The sequence below is a fragment of the Puccinia triticina genome, chromosome 8A (genome assembly GCF_026914185.1).
Source record: "Puccinia triticina chromosome 8A, complete sequence".
Lineage (NCBI taxonomy): Eukaryota > Fungi > Basidiomycota > Pucciniomycetes > Pucciniales > Pucciniaceae > Puccinia > Puccinia triticina.
The window spans coordinates 546,675-560,771 of NC_070565.1; the positions used below are offsets into that span (position 1 = coordinate 546,675).

Below are 14,097 nucleotides of genomic sequence, written 5' to 3' on the forward strand. Positions count from 1 at the left end.
TACTACATGGCTTGGGATGACATAAGAGGAAACAATAACCATGGCACATCAGCCGCCATGCATCTGAGAAAGAGTTACGCCTTGCTGGAATATAGAGGAGTTAATTCTAGTGAACACTCAGGGTCCTTCCTAATAGTCTGGCTCTGTTTGATGGTGGACTTTCTCCCACTTTGAACCTGATTTTGTACATATTTTATTACCCATTGTGGAGGGCCATCCATAAAAGTGAATACTGAGAAGTTGAGGCGCCTTGTAGAGATGATTCTAGGCTATTATGAAGTGTCCGTGAGCGTGGATTACATGTACCAGAGTGATTTCTGGAGGGCGTTGGGCGGTGATTCCTTCCCGGTGAGTGTCTGAGTGATGTAATAAGGTTTTGATTAGGCGCACCACAGCGGCTGACTTTGGGCGTAAGCCTCTCCTATGGAGAGTCCCTTGGGGCCCCCATTTGAGAGGCTTTGTTAAGCTTGGTTTTGCATGCCAAGTCACAGATCCCATTGGCCCAGAGCTTGATCTCAGCCAAGGGGGACTTGGCTGTAAGCCAAGCTCTGCCTGATCAAGCCTGCTGGGCACATACCCAACCCCCAGCGGCACTCAGCCAAGCGGGAGTTGGGTATGTGCCCAGATGCACTTGCAACACCATATAAGCACAAGAAGTGGCACTGGTGGCTTGACCCAAAACAAGGTTGGTGTAGCCGCAGCAATGCATATAGTGCATCTTTTGTCTCCCTATTACCTAATCACTCAATGAGAAATGGTGCTGCCACAAGTTGAAAATTACCATTGTGGAATTCTCTCAGCCCACGGGGTTGACTTAGCATATCCCTCCTTTGGACCTGGGGGATGGCATCCCCGGCCCCCCTCAACATAGAGAGGGACTTAGCTAAGTCAGGGGGAATATATATTGCTTGATTGGAATAGATCATAAAATTGTTCTAAAAAAGAACAGTTTACAACTGATGAGATAAAGTCCTTGATAAATACTTGGTTCTTTTTGAAACATTTGTGATGGCCAAGATGAACCAGTGATTCCAAAGAGAAAACCAATGCTGCCAGTCAGCTTGAATTGTTGAAGAGCTGTTGGTGCCTGGAACGATTGGAACAAATCTGGATTTGATGAGGTGCAATGGATTGTCAAAGTGGAATGTAAGCTTGAAAAGGGTCTGAGTAAGCAATCGTCCAGTGGCGAATAGACCAGCCCTATCACCTTGTCTCAGTATGTTGATGATTTCTTCGAGCTCGCTGTCAACACGGTGAGCTAACTCTCCTATCGTATCCAGATCATTGAAGCGCATTGTGGCAATCAAAGGGTGCTGGTTTCTGTTCGTTCCACGTCTAGATAATTTCTCAAAAAAAATTCTTGAGAGCTTGAAGATGGGTGCAAACCATTTAGCTACCTCGCAGACGGATTCACTGAGGGGCTCCTGCCACGAGGGGGTTGTGGTCTGGTTGCTAACTTTGAAGATGTCATTGATTTTCCGATCGATGCGATATTTGGGGCGAGCCCAATAATCTTGAATGATATCAAATTCCCTTCCTTCAATCAGCTCGAGGGCCGAACCAATCTCTTTGCACACGACATTTGCATCGTGATTGACCATTTCTTTTTGATTGGTACATCGAGTCATGTCCTCGGAGTCGCAGTCAGATTCACAGTCGGAGTGGGAGTCTGAGTCTGATTTGGAGTCCGAGGAGTCCGAGTCCGAGTCCGAGTCCGAGTCCGAGTCCGAGTCGGTTTGTTCTGATGACATTTGTATAAGTGTACAGGAGCTCAAGCAGAATCCAGCAAAGTGTAGGGCCACGGTCAACAACCTGCTGTAAACCCTATCAGCTCTACGGGAGAACAGTTCTTTGACGTATTGGTCCGGACGGAGAATGTTCATCGCATCGATGAATTGATCGAAAAGTGAGTCGATTTCCGATTGAGTCTGAAAGATGAGTTCGACTAGGTCGCCGGGTTCTTCCTGCAAGTCGCCAGGGCGCTTGGATGACTTGTAAAGAGTGATAACCAGCGAGCGTAGCTTGATAACCAGTCTGCGTAGCTCAGGGAGAATCCTTGAGTGGAGTCGGCGCAAGGAAGCTGCCTTCGATACCGCGTTTTCGTCCATCAAGGGGGCGGGTCTGCCTCGTTCATATCCAAGATCAAGCGCGTCATATTTGTCATACAAATCTTCAAACCTCTGGGCGATCAAAGCTACAGATCCATGAGAGATACGGTATGAGTGCACGAACTTAACCAAGCCCTTGCCTGAGGCTTGGCCATGACTGCACATGATACCTTTCGAGCTCAAGAACCAGTGCGTCAGAGGTAAAATACACACCTCTTTCGGATTCCATGCGCTCGGAGTCGTGGCCTTAGTTTTTTTCGGGCCTTTTTTTGTGAGGTTCGCGGTTGCTCTGCCAGTGCTCTGACAGAGTTGGTGTTGCTCTAATCAGCCGCCCGATGGGACCGGGGGCGGAGAGCATCCCGATGTGATGCATTCGGGGGTCGCGCTTCTCTGCGAAAAGAGTTCAACTTCAGGTTTCTCCCGAAGCCCAGCTCGGAAGTGCTCGGCAGACGCTTTGCCGCAAGCACATGTCAAACTCGCCTGTGGTCCGGCCGCCTCGACACGGATAAAATAAAATACATTTATTTATTTTTTTGTCAAAAAGGAATGGGGGCAAAGGAGGAACAAGAACAACAGAGCAGATAAAGCATAAAGAAGAGGATGTATGAAACAAGGGTTACATACACACAACAGGACTGCTAGAAGGGAGGAGGGATATCTGGGGAAGAAGAGCGAGCAAGAAGGGGGAGATGGGTGGAAGAGATCAAGTTCCCGAGCCAAAGAGACGGCGGGCGCCTTCGATCTGTGAGGCGTTGAGGTGGGTAGGAAAGGAGACTTTGATCTGAACTTTGAGGTCGCCCTTAGTTTTGGCGGCGCCTTTGCGAGTGATCGGCATGCCTTCTCCGGGGATGACGATTTCCTGTCCGGGCTGGATCGGCTTTCCTCCGCTGGCTGCGATCGAGGGTAGCTTGAATGAGACCGTCCGGCCGTCGAGATGTTTCAGACTCAGGTTGACGCTTTGGCCCGTCGACGGGCCTGTCAGGGCTTCCACTAGCGGGATCGAATGCATGTATATCAAATCGTCGCCGTCTCGTGTGAACCGGGCATGTGGTTTCTGTGTGACTTCGAATACCACTGCACCTGATTTTCCATTCCTGTCTTCATTTCCCATTCCTGGAAATCGGATCTTGGTGCTACATGTTATATAAATATTAGTCAGTTCATCGGCATCACAAGTTCCGAGTCAACAAAAACACCGAGGCTTACCCGGCCTTCCATCCAGGCTTGACGTTGACTTCGAGGATCTTCTCCGCGCTTCCGCCGTCCCTGAGTTTCCGGGTGATCCGCAGCCGTTTGACGGTTCCCTTGTAGAGGTCTTCGAGGGCGAGTTCGAGGGGTTTGACGACGTCGTCGGGGGTTTTTTCGTCATCTGGGGAGTGTCGGCCGTGGGGAGGCTGTCTACCGGAGGATGAGAAGGATGAAGCGAATCCGCCAGGCATCCCGCCCATCCCGCCCATCCCTCCCATCATGTCGTCTAGATTCATCGCATCCCCAAACGGATCTCCTCCTCGTCGCGTACCCCCTCCTCCCCCAAAAAAACCCGCACCACCCCCTCCGAACATCTTCTCGAAGATCTCATTCGCGTCCATCTGCGTAAACTCCGGCCGGCCTCCTGAAGTACGGTGATACGAGCCCCCCGGGAAGCCGCCCATGCCGCCTCCCGCCCCTGGGGGTGGGCCGCCCTTCAATCCCTCTTCTCCAACTGCGATTGTTAAATGTCAATACAGAATCGTTCACTATGCCTGAGCGAGGGACTACGAGTTCAGATGGGAAAATATAGGCTGACGTACATTGATCATATACTGCCCTTTGATTCTTATCACTCAGAACCTGGAAAGCTTCAGAAACCTCTTTGAATCTGTTGGGTTTTGATTTCATAGGGCGGCATTAACGCACGCAGAGCAGGTAAGCAATGGTGCGACTAGATGTTCAGGGCGGGCAGGAGCAGTTGACTGACTTTCGGTTTGCTGTCTCAGGATCCTGGCCGACGTTCCGATCGGGGTGAGATTTGAGGGCAGCCTAATTATATTGTTGGATTGGGGGCGGGTTCAGCAATCATGTTCATAAGGAGTTAATAATGGCAAGGGGAGAGGAGCGGCGGTGTTGGTGACCTACTTTTTTGTAGGCACTTTTGATCTGCGCCTCGTCGGCCGAGCGAGGTATGCCGAGGATGGCGTAGTAGTCCTTTCCCATTATGTGATGCAGTCAGAAGCGTCGATGGTTTTGTTCGCTTGATCAGAATCTGTGGTGGTGATGCGATTGCGATTTGTGGTGGGCTGTCGTTGGGGGATGTGCTGATTTGTAGCAGTGAGCCATTCTTAAGCGCCGCAGTCGGGCCGGCTCGCGTGATTCGCCTGGATCGTTCCAGGCCATCGGACTGGCTTCGTCGAATACTCTAGAACAACAACCCCCGAACCCCCGAACACCCGAGCAGCAAGCCCGGGAAAGTGTACAGGGTCTGTAGATCTCGACGGCAAGTCCTCCAATAATCAAACATCACACTTTGACACTAGCCATATCAATGATGTAGAATTCATCTTAGAGTTAGCACTGTAGTTTTATCATAGCCATGTATCTATTTCGCTATGAATGTAGCATTTGTGGAACGATTTGTTTAACCGATTTAACAACAGTGCAATTATATGGATGTGATCAACGGTTTCTATTTCTGCTTGAACAACATGGCCGTCTAGCCATGCTGGCGAGGAGAGAAACGGAACTGGTAGATTATACTGAAAATGCAGAAACAACGTAATCAATAAGCACATATACACACGCACGCACACAACAACAACAGAACCAAAGAGTTATTCAGGATGGAGGGACTGTTGATCTAGGAGGGCCTGAGTTGAGTCGATAACATCAAAGATTGTCGGTCTAGCTTTCGGATCAAGCACAAGCATCGACTTGATTAGTTCTTGGAATTGATCACTGTAAATCCGGAGGGTCTTGCTCGAGTGGCTGTTGTTGTTGTTGCCGTTGGGATTGGGATTCGAGCTCTTGGTGTTCGGAAATTTCCACGATCCGTTCATGACCGCCAGAGCCATAGAGCCACCTTGCTCAACCGTATCAGTCGTTTCAAATGGCGAATGGCCATAAGCTAGACAGTATAGCACACATCCTAATGACCATATATCGACTGCTTCCGTCAATTCTTCACCCGTCTTGACATCGAATAGTTCTGGGGCACGGTATGGCATCGACGAATGCCTGCTCAAACAAGTCAAATATATATAATGAACCATAGTCAGACTCAGGAGTCGCTTGAGCCAAATTTCACACTAGGTATTCCCGAGGGGTAGGGAAATTGGGGAAGCGGGACTCAACTCTGCAGCTAAATCTTGTTGGTGAAGAGCAATAGATCGATTGGGGATTGGGATCCGGGCCTTGATGGCGCTTCCAAAGTCCATCAAGATAGGTTGATCTTCATCGCTGATCAGTACGTTTGCCGGTTTCAAATCACGATGAGCCCAAGGTTCTATCGAGCCAGAGCCACGCTGGGCTTTGGCAGCTGGTTGATGATGGTGGCTTTGAGCAGTCGAGTGATTTGTCATCATGTTTCCCATCAGGGGTGCCTCTTGTCGTTCGTCTTCAGTCCTTCCTAAGCCTTCTTCCTCCTCCTCTTCCTCCTCTGTTCGCTCTTCTTCAATATTTTGCCGTCCTTTACCCTTCCGATCGGTGGCACTGTTCGGGGTCGTCAGTCCACCAGGCGAATCAAGATCAAGCCCGTTGGGGGGGTAGGAATCAGAGACGACCGTCTTCTTGGGAATGTAACTGTGCATCGCTGATACTGCTTGCGCTGTCCCAAGGAAATATTTCAATATATCGTTTTCTGGTAAGGGTGCTAGATCGGTGTGCAAATTCACTAAATCTTGTAAATTCCCTTTCGAATAATATGGTAAGAACAGACTTTTATTTGTAGAGGGAAAACAAAAGAGAATGAGTTCAGTATTCGAGGAAAAGGCACGATCAAGTTTGATTTGCCTTACTCGATCAAAAATAATAAAATGAACTGACTATACTACTTTTCCATCGCCATCTTTATCTTGTACGACGCAAGAATCTAGACATCTAATAATGTTGGGGTGTCGAAATCTCCTAAGAAAGGTGGATAGAGGACTCAAGAGATGATTAACACTGGAGTTTTGGTGAGGAAGTTGATGACGTGTCAGCTGGACGTACTTGTAAGCTTCTACTTCTTTGATTGCTTCGTTAACGCTGTCACTTCCCAATGGACATCTGATTTTCTTCAATGCAAACAGTCTACCGGAAGAAGGATCCTGTGCCAAGTAAACATATGAAAATCCCCCCTCCCCCAATAACTTGACTGCGCAACGTTTTAACGGGGTTGAAGATCAAGTCAGTATCACATCAGATTGGATAACCAGGTTGAAGAATTGTGACTTGCCTATTTTTAGGGTTCGTCCATTGAGCTTCAGCGTAGCCTCTGTTCAAGAAACGTCGGGAAATTAGTCCAGTATGTCAGCAGGTATGTCCCTCAGAGTATGCCGGAACGGACTGACCCGGTTGGCAAAAGCAACTGGTGATGGACGAGAGAGATTCTTGAAGAGATTGGAACACTTCGTTCAGCGAGCTGACTGGAGACATCTTGATGGAAAAGCTTGTCTTGTTCTTCGTTTTCCTCCTTCGTCGATAGTTCTGCTAATGTTTGTTGATGAGGTCAGTGGTTGTACCGTTGTACCCTCGGCTAACAGCCTCCCCCGGGAGCCTTGCAACGTCGATGTCTCCCAGGGGTCTGCCGGGCATACCACTTTGCACCCGCGTCAGCATTGGGCTACGTCATGACTTGGTCTTGAACAGGCCGGTTGCATTGCGAAACATGTACGTCACACAGCTGCACCGGGCTGCGACCAAGCCAGTAACTGACAACCAGCGTGCCATACCGGCCCATTTCCTCAAATAATCAACCAACGCGCCATAAGAGCATCTCCACCGCGGGTGCTAAACTGTGTTGCCCAATCTTCAAGTTTGGTGATCTAAGAGCATCCGCATCGGTGCGGGTGTAACTCGAGGAGTAACAGATCTGCTTACTCCCGGATTAGCGCTAATCCCGGCCGGCAGCCGCATCGGTGCGGGATAAAAAGCTGTGTAAGTATGTGGTATGCACCTACAGCTTATGTAAGCTGTGTTTGGTGCATACTTTTGGGTGGGGAGGAGTGTCTGCATGCATGTGAATATGCATGCAGCGCTTACTCCCAGGATTAGCGAGGAGTAACTTTACTCCTGCTTACTCCAAATCGTACTCCCGGGAGGAGTTTAGTCCGATTAAATCGGACCCGATGCGGTTGCCGAGGAGGATTAGTTACGCTAATCCTCCCTTAATCCGCAACCGATGCGGATGCTCTAAGAGCATCCTTACCGGTGACTAGTTTAGCTCGAAATTAGCTAGTTTGGCCACCAATCTCAACCACACCGGGTGTAGCTAAGCCCAAGCTAAATTAGTGAGAAGCTTGAATTTCAGCTAACCGTCACTACATTTAGTGACGGTTAGCTCGAAGCTAACTGCCATTTCCCGCGCCCACCACTCAGCTCCACCCCGCGCAAGCCGAACCGATGCGGCTGAATCGCTGTCGCTAAGTTAGTTTGCAACAGCTGCGAGTCAAAACTTGCGCCAACATAGCTTGACCGGTAAGGATGCTCTAAGGTGTTCAAAGTAAGTTAAAAATAGACAACCTGGAGGTGTGGTTGCCATGATTGTTATTTCCATGCTGGGATGGAGATTTGTGTGAGTTGTGTTCAGATTGGTTTTGTGGTTGAGGATTGAAATTGTAAGAAGATTCATGATTTAGATGATACTGTGTTTAGATTGGTTTTGTGTTTGACAATTGAAATTGTCAGGAGATTCATGATTTTGATGATACTGTGTATGCGGGGGTCTGTTGTCAATGTTGATGGAAATTTGGGGATGAAGGCCACTCATGATTTGGATTATTTGATTGTTGAGTATGAGGAAAATCTTGAGGCTGATAAATAGAATGTTGGTGCTCCTGCCACAGAGAAAAAGAACATGGGAATGTGAATATTGCTGGTAATGATGGGAGGGCAAGAATTGATGATAATGGGATTGTTGAGAATGAAGAGAGTGTGAAAGTTGATGATGATGGGATTGTCAAGCATATATGATGAGGGGAATTATGTAGGTGTTATGATTACTGAATTCATGCAGATCAATTATCAGTTTAACATTGCTTGAATGGAGATGGTGTCTGTAAGAGTCCGTTTGAGCAATCTGCTTGAATGGGCTGGATTATTGATGTGTGATAAGAGTCCATTCAAGCAATATTGGTGAAATTTGATCACCAAGTCTGCTTGATGAGTCTGCTTGAACAGACTTGACAACATGCCTCTGGAGTCTGCTTCAATGGAGTCGCTGGTCTGTTCAAGCAGAAGAGCAAACTCTCTTACCAAATCCTTTCAGAGAGTCGCACCAGGATAAGGTTCCGATCCGGTGCCCCGGAGCCGGATATCACCCATCCCGCACCCTGACCCTGGTCTTATCCGGAATCCGGCCGGATTTTCCCGGATCTGAAACCAAGGGGCATATCCCAAAAAAAGTGCCAATTTGATTGGGTATGCCGGGGATTCCCCGGTAGACTTCCCAATTCATGCGGGTTTGACGGGTATTCCTCGAGAAAAGACCCTATTTTCGGGTGTTTTCTGAGGTTTACCCGCATAAATCTCGCTTTTGGAGCGCTTTTCACTATCCGGCCGGATTCCGGATCTCTCAAGCTCAATCCCAAACCCTGTTCCGGCCTGCAGGGTTTCCGGATTTCTCCGGATCTGCGGGGTCCGGATTGGAACCTCACACCAGGAGTCCGTTCAAGCGGAGTCAATTCAGAGGGAACGGACTCTGCAAGACTCTGCATTGAACGGACGCGGTTAATACAAAAAAGTATTGACGCCGGCGTTACTTGCATACTGACGCCGGCGTTACTTGCATGACAGGTATTTGTACTGGTTTGTTTGGCCCCAAGGGGCCATTTCTTTAGTTTGTAAATTTTAGACAGAAATAGACCAGGGTAGATCGAAGTGGAAATCTTATAACAATAAGAATTGGACCGGATAAACGACTCTGAACTCTGACAACTCGACGACACGGACTCTCAAGCAAACACACCTTATAACAATAAGAATTGGACCGGATAAACGACTCTGAACTCTGACAACTCGACGACACGGACTCTCAAGCAAACACACCTGCGGTGGTAAGCGCAGTGATGTGGTTTTGGGTTTTAATTGGGGATTCGGGTGAAGGACGCGCACAAGAGTGATTTGGATTAGTCTCTTCTTCACAGGTTGATGATGTAAACGTGTGAAGAAAAGACTAGTAAGCTCGGGGGCGGGATGATTTGAGTTTTGTTGAGGGTGGAATTCTAATAGGGTTAGGTTAAGCTTTGGTATATTCGAGATGCGAGTGAGAATTGAAAATATGCGCTGCGTATTCATAATGAGTAGCCGGGAATTTTGACGCAAATTGCATGTAATTCAACAGTCCCCCTCAATTCGAACTGCATCTTTCAATCCGATCATATGGCGGAATTTTGCAAAAGGGGCCTTTCCGAGATTTTTGGTGAGGATATCCGCAATCATATTTGAAGTGTAGACATGCTTCATCTTGAATGTTCCATCCTGCACGTGTTCTCGGATCCAGTGATGCTCAATCGCCACATGTTTGACGCGTCCGTGGTGAACTGGGTTTTGCGCGAGGTGAATTGCACTAAGGTTGTCGCATATCATTTCAAGTGGGATTTGAATTGGGATTTTAAGTTCTTTCATGAGTTTCATCAGCCAAAGTGCCTCTTGACCAGCTTTGGTAATGGCGCGATACTCCGCCTCAGTCGATGATAACGCAACGGTAGGCTGGAGTCGACTTCTCCAGCTGATAGCGCCTTCCATAAATTTGAAAACGTACCCAGTTGTTGATCTTAGGGTTGATTTATCTCCTGCCCAGTCGGCATCGCTTGCTATTTCAGGAAAAGTCCAGCCTGGATTGGCGGACAGTTCTTCTCCCCGGTGTGCTTGATATGTTATTCTGTAGTCAGCTGTGGATTTGAGGTACCGCAATACGTGTAGGAAAGAATCCCAATGTTGTTGATTTGGTTTTTCTAAGAATCTTGAAAGAACTCCTACGGCGAAGCTGATATCAGGACGTGTGCATATAGCAATGTACATGAGTGAGCCGACTGCTTTGCGGTAACGCTGATTTCGTTGCGTAAATATTTTTGATTCTTCGTCTGACGATTTGACCAATTTGACATTATAGCCAAAAGGGGTACTTGCGGGACGACAATTCGTCATGTCAAACTTTTCTAGGACATTGAGGATCATAGCTTTTTGATGAAGAGAGTAGTCACCCTTCTCGTCACGGTTGATTTCGATACCAACAGCAAATTTTGCTACGCCAAGATCTTCCATGGCCCACTTCTCTTTGATTTCTTCCTTGACTTGCGCAATCTCATCTCCGGTGATAATCATATCATCAACGTGGAGGTATATAATGCTTTGCTTGTCGTGTCGGAAACGGCAGAATACACATGAGTCTGCTTCGGTCTTGAAAAATCCAATGGTTTTCAGGTGCTTCTCCACCTCGAGGTGCCAAAGTCTTGCTGATTGTTTTAGTCCGTAGATGGATTTGTGCAATCGCCACACCCGGTCGCCTCCTTCTTCATTGAAGCCTTCTGGCTGTTCCATGTAAATTTCTTCGTCCAAGTCACTATTGAGGAAAGCAGCTACCGCATCCATTTGTTCGATGATCCAGTTGTTCCGCGCAGCCAGTGCAACGATGAGTCGGAGAGACGAAGGTTTTCCGGTTGGCGAAAAGGTCTGATCATAATCAACACCCTCCTCTTGGGTATATCCTTTGGCGACGAAACGGGCTTTATATTTGGAAATGTTTCCGTCGGGGAGAATCTTGACTTTGAAGACCCACCGTCCTTTGATTACTTTTCGATTCTTCGGCCTAGTGGTCAAGCTATATACTCTCTTGTCCCGCATCCCTTGTATTTCCTTTCCACAAGCCTCCAGCCATCGACTCTTGAATTTTGACTTGAAGATTTCCTTGAATTTCTTAGGTTCAAACTTTTCATCCAAAATTTCTGTGTTATAACATTGGTCTGGGTATGATGCAAGGTATGATTGTTTCGGGAGTTGGCTGATTCTTGTGGATCGTCTGACAAAATTGGGGTTATCAGGGTGAGTGATGGGGGGTTTCGGAGGAATAACAACGATTTTTGGTTGTACCTCAGGTGGAGCATTGATTGGTTCGTCTTCCGAGTCAGAATCTTCAGGATCTTCATTGGTGCTCTTTTGAATGGTTGTCAATTCTGGTACTGAGTTGTCTTCCAATTCAATGATGAAATCTTCGCTGATTGATGTTGATTTTTCGGGGAATGTGTGTTCATCAAAAGTGACATCGTGTGTATTGATGATGCGATGGCTTTCGTAGTCGAAGATCAGATAATTTCGGTTGAATTCATCAAAGCCTACTAGAAAACCTTTCCTGGATGTGGGACTAAATTTGTCGTCCATCTGAGCTTTCCTATTGTGAATGTACGCTAGGCAGCCGAAGGTTCGGATGTAGTTTAGGTTCGGCTTGTGTCTGTACCAGAGCTCATATGCCGATTGAGGGAGACCATTTCTGGATTTATTGAAGATTCGATTTTGGATGAACACCGCCGCGTCGCACGCCAAGCTCCAGTATTTGTTTGAGATACCGCTGTGTAGGAGCAATGATCTTGCTTTTGTTGAGATGGTCCGCATAAAGCGCTCAACAAGGCCATTCTGTTGAGGAGTGTATGGCGCAGTGGTGTTTTTCACAATTCCAAGAGACTCGCAAAAAGGAATCAGGAGTGAGTTCAAGAATTCGCCACCTCCATCGGTGGTTGTCATTTTAACCTTCCGGTCACAGTGTCTTTCGGCACGAGTTATGAATGATTGTATTGCATCAAAGACATCTTCTTTGGTTTTTGACTTGAGAAAAGAAATAAAGACCATCCTAGTATGTTCATCGACAATTAACATGAAGTACAAGTGGTCGAAAATACAAGGAATTCTGATGATACCACTCAGGTCTATGTGAATGTTGTCTAGAGGATGAAGGGAATACGGCTTTACTCCGGTTAGCGGGAGTTTAGTTGATTTGCTTAATTTGCATGTGTCGCAATTTGTGTTCTCTAGAGTCTTCTTCAGATAAGTGGGATTTAGATGTCCTAGACGATTATGATCTGTATTAGATGCGATAGTGTCAGCTTCAGTTGGAATTACAAGATTGTGACGAAATTTGCTGACCGGTTCAATCTTGACGACCATGAGGTTGTTGACGTATCGGCCGCGGAGGAACGTTTCGTCGTCAAAAGCAACAATGAACTTCGACGAGTCCTTTGGGTCTTGCACTTCTATGGCGCCCTTCTGCTTGAGAGCTCCGGCCGCGATTAAATTGTTTCGGAGGGATGGGATGTATAGCGAGTCAGTCAGAGTAAATTTTTCAATAGTAATTCCTTGAATGACGACTTCGCCCCGAGCTTCGACCTTCAACTCTTCTGAACCCGCTGTCATTATTGTATCTAGCGGTTTTGACGTATTGTCGATGTTGTGGAAAAACATGTAGTTGTTAAACATGTGGCTTGATGCTCCCGTATCCCAAATGGCTTCGAACTTGGGATGAACCGTGTTAACCTCGTTACCGTAAGCCATGAACACATAATTTTTCTTGTTTTTGACAACTGTGGATGTACCGGTGTGGCTGGCAACGTTGATGGTTTCTGATTGATCGTTAGAATCAGACTGTGGTGGATTGGATTTTGCGGTCCGTGCGACATTAACTCGGTTCTTTGGTGGGTTGAGCCCTCTAGCTTCGAACCATTCGCGTTCGGCTTGGGCGTTTCCGGGTTTTTTGAAACATTTTGAAGCTGGGTGGGGTCCTTGACATTTGTCCGGTGTGCATCGTGGTCGATCAGTTTGTTGCGTTCGGGATGTGTTGCCTGCGAGTTTAAGATTGTTGAGTCCGTCGCTAATTTTTCCAGTCGAGGCAAATTTGAATTCGTCGTTCTCATCTTCATATTGTTTTAGGGAACGGATTACGGATTGAGTGTTTATTGGTTTAACGTTTCGGAGAATGTGTCTGACTTCGACTGAATGAGAACTATGCATTGAGTGTAAGAGTCTTCTACCCATGCTAGATTCGTCGAGGGTGCCGCCTTGATTGAAAAATTCGTTTTTGAGCTTGAGAAAGTTGTCGATATGAGATGATATAGAGGTTTTATAATCTTGTTTGAAATTTTCAATTTTGTTTTGAACCAGGTAGAGAGTCGCTTCGTTATCGGCTTGGTGAAAATCTTTAACCAGGTTCCATAAGTGTGCTGGACCTCGCTTGACCAGGGGAATCATTTTGCCCGGCGTCGGTTGTGCGTCTGGGTTTTCTTCGAGTTCTTCGTCGGTTGGAGGAATCATTTCTCTGACCATTGGTATTTCAACATCGTTTATAGCTGTTCTGAATCTTGCCGCGTTCGTTTCATCCATTCTAGAGTACATGAATTCGATGATGCAGCCGCGGTTGATTTCATTGATAGCCGGGTCAACTGATAGGTTGGTAAAATTGATGTCGAGTAGATAATTGGCCAGGAAAATGGAATTCAGAGCTCCTCCGACTTGACAACACCAAATTGTATAGTTCTCGTCGGTGAGATCGTCTATTCCTTTGACTTTGTTGAGCATTGACGACATTGCGAACGCGTGAGCTTGATCTGCTCCGAGGACGAGTCCTCCTCGATTGATCGCATTCTTAGAGGCTTGTTTTTGAGCATTTCGGATTCTGAGTTGTTCTCGGGCTTGTTCCGATTGCACTTGATCTCCTTGGGCTGGTTGTGGATTCTGATTTTGGGTTTGGTCGGCCATTGATCTCTCGCTACCATGTAAATTTTAGACAGAAATAGACCAGGGTAGATCAAAGTGGAAATCTTATAACAATAAG

At 47.1% G+C, this 14,097-nt stretch overlaps 3 protein-coding genes across 3 annotated transcripts; all 3 read right to left on the reverse strand.

Annotated features, from left to right (window-relative positions):
* Positions 1 to 1,804: 1,804 nt before the first annotated feature.
* On the reverse strand, positions 1,805 to 2,337 carry PtA15_8A62 (uncharacterized protein; the record flags this gene model as incomplete). Its single annotated transcript, XM_053172079.1, has 3 exons — positions 1,805 to 1,812; positions 1,871 to 2,194; positions 2,322 to 2,337. 3 exons carry the CDS (start codon positions 2,335 to 2,337, stop codon positions 1,805 to 1,807), a joined length of 348 nt encoding a protein of 115 aa, XP_053022716.1.
* A 474-nt stretch (positions 2,338 to 2,811) lies between these two features.
* Positions 2,812 to 4,301, reverse strand: PtA15_8A63 (uncharacterized protein; the record flags this gene model as incomplete). The annotated part of the gene is made up of 5 exons (XM_053172090.1): positions 2,812 to 3,241; positions 3,315 to 3,810; positions 3,899 to 3,966; positions 4,066 to 4,127; positions 4,224 to 4,301. The coding sequence occupies 5 exons, from the start codon at positions 4,299 to 4,301 to the stop codon at positions 2,812 to 2,814; spliced, it is 1,134 nt and encodes a 377-aa protein (XP_053022717.1).
* Positions 4,302 to 4,915: 614 nt separating this feature from the next.
* PtA15_8A64 (uncharacterized protein) lies at positions 4,916 to 6,716 on the reverse strand (the record flags this gene model as incomplete). Its single annotated transcript, XM_053172101.1, has 6 exons — positions 4,916 to 5,318; positions 5,436 to 6,017; positions 6,126 to 6,206; positions 6,291 to 6,435; positions 6,517 to 6,555; positions 6,632 to 6,716. 6 exons carry the CDS (start codon positions 6,714 to 6,716, stop codon positions 4,916 to 4,918), a joined length of 1,335 nt encoding a protein of 444 aa, XP_053022718.1.
* Positions 6,717 to 14,097: the final 7,381 nt, after the last annotated feature.